The sequence below is a fragment of the Pimephales promelas genome, chromosome 25, assembly GCF_988280905.1.
Source record: "Pimephales promelas chromosome 25, fPimPro1.hap1.1, whole genome shotgun sequence".
NCBI classification, from domain to species: Eukaryota; Metazoa; Chordata; class Actinopteri; order Cypriniformes; family Leuciscidae; genus Pimephales; species Pimephales promelas.
Genome location: NC_142793.1, coordinates 5,442,220 through 5,452,256, shown reverse-complemented (window position 1 = coordinate 5,452,256; position 10,037 = coordinate 5,442,220). Strand labels below are relative to the sequence as shown.

At 35.0% G+C, this 10,037-nt stretch overlaps 1 protein-coding gene across 1 annotated transcript in view; it reads left to right on the top strand.

The window, feature by feature from the left end:
• Positions 1–19: 19 nt before the first annotated feature.
• The window catches only part of vps4a (vacuolar protein sorting 4 homolog A), a 29,442-nt gene continuing 19,424 nt past the window's right edge, over positions 20–10,037 (top strand). The window contains exons 1-5 of the mRNA XM_039656668.2: positions 20–225; positions 2,284–2,395; positions 4,250–4,394; positions 4,472–4,533; positions 5,255–5,374. Of these exons, the coding sequence (XP_039512602.1) occupies positions 205–225; positions 2,284–2,395; positions 4,250–4,394; positions 4,472–4,533; positions 5,255–5,374 (460 nt within the window). The 5' untranslated portion in view covers positions 20–204. The remainder of the gene's footprint in view (positions 226–2,283; positions 2,396–4,249; positions 4,395–4,471; positions 4,534–5,254; positions 5,375–10,037) is intronic.

The window sequence follows — 10,037 nt, the reverse complement described above, 5'->3', positions numbered from 1 at the left end:
ATGTGTCCAGCTTTTGTTTCCGGGGGACACTATAGTGAACACTAGATGGTAACAACTTCCTTTTCTAGGCTTATACCACATAATGAACCTTCATTATAGTATTTTATACTATTTTACTGTTGTAGTTATTTAACGAGCAATTTAAATATATTATAAATAGTAATAATAGGACACCGCTCTTAAACCGCAGGCGCGTGAGATGAAATGACAACGTCAACACTACAGGTGAGTTTACATTAGCTTTAGCTTTAGCATATCATCATCATTATTTCATGATATTATTCACTGAACATTGGCTGAGAAAATAATCTGTTATCACTTGTCGTTCATAATTCACACAAATCAGGGGCTTTGAACAGACGTAAACGTGATATCAGAAATCGGTGGAGATATTAAAGGAACATAACAAGCAAACAAAACCGTTTCAGTTCATATTAATTTACACGATATTGAATTTAAGACTGAACTGCATTTCGCTGCACTATCAAGCGAAATATATTTGAAAATGTGCAATGCATTATTGATTTTATTTTTTGAGTGGCTGATGTAATGTTTATATTACCAGTAGGCCTTCTATCGGTCTACAATGTAATGACAGCAAATCAAATGTACACAGTAAATGCAATTGCTGAAATTAAATAAGCATTTACACGTATTTTCATTTTTCTTTACACAGTATTTTCACTTGGAGAAAATAAGAATAGAGAGAAAATATGTAATACCATTCTACAAAGCTGTTGGGTTCTGACACTCTTGTTTATTTGGATAAGGGCCATGTATAAAGGTAATACAGTGCTAGTTAGATGTACACAGAATTTATGAAACTCAATATACACAGAAATCCTCCCAAAACATTTAGAATAAAGAAACCGAGGTATAGTTTTAGACCTAAAGAGTCTTTTTCTTATTTTTTTAACGGACACTTTGATGTCCCTTCCCAACTCATTGATTTAAGACAACATTTGGACTAAGACAAAAAGTTGGGTGAGTATTGCTTCCAATGTATTAAAAATACGTGAATATCCATAATGTTTCTGGCTTAGAATAGATTTTTAAATGTCAAGTCAGGTCACCTTTATTTCCATAGCAGCTTCACAGTGATAAACTGAACTGTGATGAATTAAAGTCAAGTCACCTTTATTTATGTAGCGCTTTTTACAATACAGATTGCAATAGCAGCTTGACAGTGATAACATGAACATAATACAACACAGATCAATAATATTGTTGAATATTATTAAATGTCCCCATATAAGCAAGCCAAAAGCCAAGGCAACAGTCAGTTCAGTGTTGATTCAGTTCCTTTGTAAAAGATCATCAATTATTAAACTTGTAAATTTAATTTATAAAGTGGTTCGGTTTTCATACAACAGTGTCAGTACAGTCAGATTAATAATATTGTTGAATATTAAGTGTCTATCAGGTGACAGAATGGAGAAAAAACCTTGGGAGAAACCAGGCTCAGAAACCAGTTCTCCTCTGGCCAACGAACGAACACGGTGTGATAAGTGAGAATACTTCTTTACAAATGGGTCTGTCAAGTATGGCTCCAGGAATAAATGGTTTCATTTGACAATTTTTGTATCTGTAAGAGGAACGTCTGATAAACAAATGTTTAAACTAGGAGTTTGCCTAATTTCTCTCAATCAAAACAAACGCAGAATTATAAAATTGTTTATTCGACCCCAAAAAAAAATTGACCCACAGAAGTTTTTTCTTTTTATTTGAAAAAGTGTATTTTTGAACTTCATGTATTTTTGAGATTTCAAGATTTTTAAATTATTGTTTATGTAAATAATTTCTTACATTACTAGTTTCAACAGAATTTGTACTGTAAAGATAAGCAAGCCAGAGTTTTTTTCTTTGAAAAGAACTGTGCAAATACTATCTGGTCTTATGATATGGTCTTATATATAACCAATACAAATGTGTAACGTTTACCACCTTATACATTTAGCCTCACAAAGAGCCTAACATCTTTGGGATTTTACTATCTAGGCCTGGCCTTAAATATTAATATACTAATATGAGAGTTGTTTCTGGAGGTATAGGCACACCAGTTTTGCTTCAAATACCTTCAAGAAATAATACATTTCTTAGAAAATAGTTGATATAATTTGTCTCTATTTGTGGAGGGGAAAAGAAAAGATTAAAAAAAAAATGTAATCCACAGACCTCTGGCTGAATTGGCCTGGAATAACCGTTTATAAATAATATTTTGGTCTGTCATTTCACTGAGCTGTCAGTAACTCTATTTTAATCATTAACTCTTTTCTTGTTCAGAAAGCGATTGAGCTGGTGACTAAAGCCACAGAGGAGGACAAGGCCAAGAACTATGAGGAGGCGCTGAGACTCTACCAACACGCCGTGGAGTACTTCCTGCACGCCATCAAATGTGAGTCAAGCTTATTGCTGAACTACATCTGAGAGAATGCTATTCATAATTAAATCAAAATCGACCCTCTCTAATACACATCCCCAATCTTATTTTGCACAGTTAAAGGTACAGTAAGCAATTTCTGAAAAAACACTGTTGATTTTTGAATATCCAAGCAAACACACACCCCTCACTTAGGGGTGGGCGATATGACCAAAATTGTGTTTCACGATATGACTAATTTTATTTCACTGTAACGATATATTTCACGATATAGTTATTTATATAGTTATCCTCAAAAAAATAAAATACAAAAAAAAAAAAGACAAAAAGGGCTTTGTATAATAAATAAACCCCAATACTTTAGAAATGAAAAGTATGTCACCTTCCTTGTTTTATTTTTATTTTATTTGGTAAATTATTTATTTGGTAAACTGTTTTTATATCAAAATATAGAAAACAAAAAACACTCAAACTTTTAGATGAACTTCCCACAACAGATTGATATTAAACACAACTCATAGGTGCATTTCAACTTTAAACAATTTTTCAATCTCATGCATTGTTTTACTTCATCAATCAGTTTATAATATAATTATAATATACATAATATAATTATTACTATTTTTTACCACATGTGCTTATTATACTGTGTTTTTAACGTATTAAGGTATTCCTGCACAACCGGAGACTGCTGTTGTTTTAACGGGCTTGTTTTGCTCTTTTTGTTATATCTGGCAACCCGTCAGTTCGGAAGTGACAAGAAGGAGAGCAGCAATATGAAAACCAAACCGCAGCTACTGTTAGTGTTGACTAAGTAGTTTAAATTATACACACCTTATAACAGTGCGTCGAACACCGCACGCTCCCTCTCAGTGCATGTGCACGCGTGCGTCTTTTACATCAACAAAATGCAATCGATTAATTTGAGAGTGAAGTTGTAATCACGGATCGAATCAAAGGAAGATTTTATCAACTGGTTCAGTAGGCAATTGTTTGGAGTTAAAAAATATGTAACTCGTGCTGCATATTTAGTAATTTTGCCTCAGAAACAGGATTATTTTTAACAAGCAGGATGTTCATTCATGCTGAATGCGATTTTCATGTTTAAAACGTAACTATACATAAGAGAAGGAAAGATGCGGATAACTATACATTATTTAAGGTTATTTCTCGTAATGATATTGATATAGCCTATGAAATGTTGTTATCAAGTAACTTCATGCTTTCCCCGTTGCGAACGTGCACTCCTCTAAACTGTAGCCTGGGTGCTGCTGCTCTGCTCAAGTTGACGGCTGCCTTTCCCCCCGAACATATCACGTTAACAACAATCCTTTAGAAAATGTAATTCCTTTGTGGATCCTCTTGATCTGCTTTCTCCATGTTTCTTTGACAAATCTCATCATCAGTCTCACGCGCGCTGCACGGGAGTTAACCACGCCCCCTTATTTGCGCCCCCTAGTTTTGATTTAAGTTTTCAACAGCGTTTCACTTACTGCACCTTTAATCGGTGCACAATATTTAAAAAAAGACAAAAGTCTCCGCTTCTGACACACCTGGGCCTCGTGGGCTACTGTGATGTTAAATAGCAGATAATGAGAGACTTGAAAAATAAGTGGAAAGTAGATGCGGTGTTGTTTCGAGACTCCTGCAAATCCACTGCAAACTCAAATCAAAAAGGCTTGTAAGGGGCATTTCATGTTTACTTAAGTCATAAACTATTTCCTTTCTGGCATTTTGGGGCTTTAAGTTTTTTGATGAACGTTAGATCAAATTGTAATTGCATTTTCTCAAGATCCTAAACGTGTAAATGTAGTATTTCTTATGACAGACTTTAAGAGATGAGGCACCTTTGATCATTTTGTGTCTCAGATGAAGCACACAGTGACAAGGCGAAGGAAAGCATACGTGGGAAGTGTATGCAGTATCTGGACAGAGCCGAGAAACTCAAGGACTACTTGAAGAACAAGGACAAACAGGGCAAGAAGCCAGTGAAGGAAACACAGAGCAATGACAAGTACGCTTTCATTTATTTAATGTTCTGCTGAATTGACTATAGTGCATCGATCACACTGATTGTGTGTGTGTGTGCAGAAGTGACAGTGACAGCGAGGGAGAAAATCCAGAGAAAAAGAAACTCCAGGAGCATCTGATGGGTGAGTCTGTAATATGACTTGTGTTTAATTATTGTTAATGCCAGTGTTGGGTAAGTTACTCTAAAAAAGTAATTAATTACTAGTTACTAATTACCTCTTCAACAGTGTAATTAGATTACTGTACTAATTAATCTCTCTAAAAAGTATTTAATTACTTTCAATTACTAATTACTTTCAAAATCCCATATCAATCTCAACCAGCTGAATAATACAAGGATAGACATGAATCTGTTTTAATTCTTTCAAATAAATACTATAAAATTGCATGAATTATCCTTAAACTGACCAAGGTGGAGAAGGTTACATTATAAAAACATACTTTTTAGCATCAGACAATACATTTTGATGTTAAACCCACTATTGTTTTATGTCTGCTCTCATGACATTTCACGCTTTTTCCATACATATTTTACAATAATTCATACGAATTTGTACGAGTGCGGTCGTACTATTTAGACACCTCTTAAAATGCATACGAATCGCTGTGAGATCGGATTGATCGATACACAGTATTTACCTCAATTACATCAGAAGTAACTGTAATTAAATTACAGATAAATGAAGAGTAATCCCTTACTTTACATTTTCAAGGGAAAAGTAATTAAATTACAGTAACTAACTACTTAGTAATTAGTTACACCCAACACTGGTTAATGCAAAACAATACCCTCTGCTGTTTTGTTAATGATCATAATGATGGAATGTCTTGATGTTTTTTCAGGTGCGATTGTGATGGAGAAGCCCAATGTGAGGTGGAACGATGTGGCCGGACTGGAGGGGGCAAAAGAAGCCCTGAAGGAAGCTGTCATTCTACCCATCAAATTTCCACACCTGTTCACAGGTCAGTCTGTGTCTTAGAAATCAAGAAAAATCGTTGCGTTATGTAGTATTTTTTATCAGCAAAGACTAAGGACAATTATAAACACACAGTTGTCTTTCTTGTATTAGATTATTTTTCATTTTAAATCAGAGGTCTTGCCCCTGGGGACCCACTGTCCTGCAAAGTTTATTTCCTGCTTCAGCACACCCGTCTGGGGTTTTTCAGTCCTGAAGAGTTTGATTGGCGAGTTCAGGTGTGTTTGAATAGAGTTGGAGAGGAACTGTGCTGGATGCTGGACAGTGGCATTGTGTCCGAATATGCCGCCTTCCATATAGTATAGTAAAAGTGAAACTGGCATGTGAAGGCCAAGTATTGATATTAGGGGTGTGCGATATGACGATTTTTAATCGTGGACGATTAAAATGTCTCCACGATCTGCTTTTGAATAAATATCGTAGTATCGTGTTACAGTGCATTCTATCAGTTCAGTTCTGGCGCCTCTGTCTCAACTGTACAACGCGACACAGCATACACATCACACGTTAATGAACAGGTACGGGACACTGCAATTAACAAAAGTTCATTATTTGCATAAGCCTTGCCGGTTAAACACTTAATTCACGCGCTGATGCGCTGTTCTAATGTGCGCTTTCCTGACCGCATAAATTACCCACGACATCACAGGCACTAGAAGCCTGTCAAACAGCGCCTGAATACTGGACTAAGTTATCTCTCGAGTCTTATTATGCTAATAATGTTAAATACACACAATGTTTACATAAACAGGCTGTGTCTAAAGTGAAAGCAAACATTTGAGAGAATATCTGGTGTAATATGCGTCTATATTAAACGCGTCGCGTGCTGCTCTAAAAGCGACAGGAATAAATAGTACTGCCGCACGTCCTTAAAGGGATAGTTCACCAAAAAAATAATAATAATAATAATAATAATAATCTGTCATTATTTACTCATTCTAATGTTGTTACAAGCCTGTATTAATTTCTGTCTTGTGCTGAACACAAAAGAACGATTTTTATTTTATTTTATGTGGGTAACCAAACAGTTGCTGGTCCCAATTAACTTCCAGGAGAGAACCTATAAAAAAAACTATAGGGGGACCAGCAACTGTTCGGTTACCCACATTATTCAAAATAACTTTTATTTTCAACAGAATAAAGAAACTTATTCGGGTTTAAAACATCTTGAGAGAGTAAATTAAGACCATTTTCATTTTTGAGGGAACTCAGGGAACTATCTTTTTAGTAAAAGAAAAAAAAACACAAGGAGAAAATCACTCACTGACTGAGAACTTTAATAGTAGCTTTAATAAGAATCAATTTATTCAGTGAAGTCTCTGTAGTGTTTTAATTTCATATTTGTTTAATTTAATTACTTTCTTCAATGCTACTGCTAAATACACCTAGTGCATCTGAAAAATAAAGCACTATTTATTTAATTTGAATATTAAGTTGTGTAATGTTTATCTTGTCTCATTTTTTTAATAACAAAGGAAATAATGACAAAGATTTTTATCTTCGCCAATGGCCTAAATGTATGCCTTTCTTTTTTATTTTGTTACCTAAGGCTTTGTTTTTAACATAAGGACATTAGTTTGGCTGTAATGAACAGCCACTTGCAAAATATTAAAACCAACTTGAAAAAGAATCGTGATAAAAAAATCGTGATCGTGATTTTCCTAAAAAAATCGTGATATGATATTTTTTCCATATCGCCCACCCCTAATTGATATGCATACCCAAACTCTGAATTTGAGTAGTGAACAGACACACAGCAAACCGTGGACACACACCCGGAGCAGTGGGGAGCCTTTTTTTTCTGTGGTTCCCCGGGATCGATTGTGGGTTTGGTGCCTCGGTCACTTCCTGCCGTTATTCGGAGTCGAACACGCAACCTTCCAGTTACCACTCTGACTCTCTAACCATTAAAGGGTTAGTTCACCCAAAAATGAAAATTAAGTCATTAATTACTCACCCCCAGGCTGTTCCAACCCCGTAAGACCTTCGTTCATCTTCGGAACACAAATTAAGATATTTTTGATTGAATCTGAGAGCTGGATCACTCCTACATAGACTGCCCAAGGGACTGGCTCTTGACGGCCCAGAAAGTCATTAAAGAAAAGGTTTAAATATTCCATGTGCCTACAGCGGCTCAATTATAAGTTTATCAAGCGACGAGACTACTTTTTGTGCGAACAAAAAAACCATAAAAAACGACTTTATTCGACTATTCCATTACTTCCTTATGGGCGCATGCGCGAGAACTGAGACGAGGACCATAGACATCATATAGGTAGACGCCCTATTGACCGCTACTGCCTATTGGCACGGACGAGAATTGGAGCCGCCATCTTAAACCGGTCATCCACTCCGCTCAGTGTAATCTGAATGGCAGGTGAAATGAGCTGTCAGCGCATTAAATTAATCATATCACTGAATACTGAACTGATTTGCACGCGTTTTTTTTTGCTGCAAAGGTCATTCATGTACCTATGATACAGGACACATGGTTCGGCGTATTTTAATATCCATTGTAGTGTAGGTTAACAGTAATATAATATTCTGGTATAAGATATAGTGACCAGACACAATATATGTGATGAAGGATATAATGTATTTTATAAATCACACACTATAAATATAATAAAGAATCAGAAACAGATAGTAGCAGTAAAGTAAGATATTTTAATAAGTTGAAGAAACAGTTTATGGTTGACACGCGCACACGGACACACACACACACACACACACTTTCACACACACAGAACGCAGCCACCGAATCCACCGAACGTAATAAAAATTGAGAAGAAGCTTTTCAACGCGTTTGCATCAGTAACGTTCATTTCTAAAAATTAAATTCGGACAACATTAAGCCTATACTTTTTTTTATTGTATGTGGATGTAGGAGGGGAAAATGTCGAGACTAAAGCCCTATTCGGATTAACTTTATAAGGGTAGATGGAGTAAGTTAATGTAATTTTACCACAGGACTTCTGTAATATCAATAGCCAAATCGCATGTGGTAAGAGGTTATCAATAAAACCAGAAGTTGGAGAGGTAACTCAATTTGCGCATCGCTGTCATGCGTGTATATTACGTTGCTTCCTGATGTGCGCAAACACAAATAACCTATACAACAGGGCAGTTGAATGCTTATCTGACAACCTAGAAGCTCTTGTAATTATTACTTTAACAGTTACCCCAACTCTCCATGCCGGGTGAACACCGGCTGATGCAGTAAACGGGTCATTCCTGGTATGCGGTGACTTTTCCTGTCCCAATGATTTATATACTCATATTTTCTCTAAAATGAGTCACATATTTTCAATAAATGGCTTAAATTGTAGATTTCAGTATTCTTTACAATTTAAACAGAGATAATAGACATTTAAAATACTATTTTGTATTTTACACCATTTTAATTGATGTATGCATTCAATTATATCATGTCCTCAGTGCACAGTAATCAACTTCTGCAAAAAATATAAACCATGAAATGACAAAAACCTCAAAATATTTTTTTAATTATGTTATAGACTAGGCTAAATTGCATCTAATCATACATATAAATCATGTGAAAATATAGGTCTTTTTCTTAAAATTTTCTTAAATTACTGCATCCCTAAAGTCATCTTCCACCCTGTTAGTATGTACTTTTTTGCCTTCCAAATCCGACTGCAATTTCATTGAGTCCATTTTCAAGAAGTGATTTAATTTCTTTTACCTGCTGGAATTTAACTGTACAAACTGAGGTAAGCTTTAACTCTCACTCCTAAATTTTTTTTTTAGTTTTTGAGATGTTATCCTGCTTGTCCCACCCTTAAAGTTCCACCCTGTTAGGCTTTGTTATGAAGAATGTTTGTCCTATCAAAAAAATTCAAAAACAAATCTGACATAGTTATAAAAGTTCTGTTAATTTGTAGAAGTTTAGCTAGCTAAATGTTGATCACTCAAAGAGCTATGGCTAACTTTGCTCAGAATTTTCCACCCTGTTAGGTTCCACCCTGTTAGGTCTATAAACCTAACAGGGTGGAAATTCGAATAGAAAAATTAGTATTTAATTTATAGGTTATTTATATAGTATACCATCCTATGCTGAGATGGTTCTTTAGAGTTTAAAGTTCTTTTCCCCTGCCTTTTTGCTTTTCTTTTTATTTTGTTTGTTAATCTAATAAGTTGATGTAGCCAAAACACCACAAAGGGCATCACTGTCCATTACTGTTCCTTCTTGTGATGAATTTTGTATTTGTTTGTTAAGCTAGTTAATTCAAATGAATTACATCATCTTTATTTTTAATCAAATATAAATAAATAAAAATGTAATTTATTATGTCTGTCTTCTCTAATTTGTAAATATTTCTACTAGCCATCTGAAGAGAGAATTGTTTTGTTTTGCCCCCATGATTGATTATGATGAGGAACCACATAGATATTTTTTGTGTCCCTCCCCCAAAGGAAATTTGGATTTTTTATTTTATTGTTTTGAAACAATATGTTATAGGTGCAGTTCCACACATTATCAATGGCAAATCATGCAGGACAATGACAAAAGGCTCATCCACTGAACCTGCATGTTAACACTGGTGTTCCACCCTGTTATGCTCCATTCCACCCTGTTAGATAATTAATTTTAAATAATAATTTGACAGCAACATTAAATGTTTGGC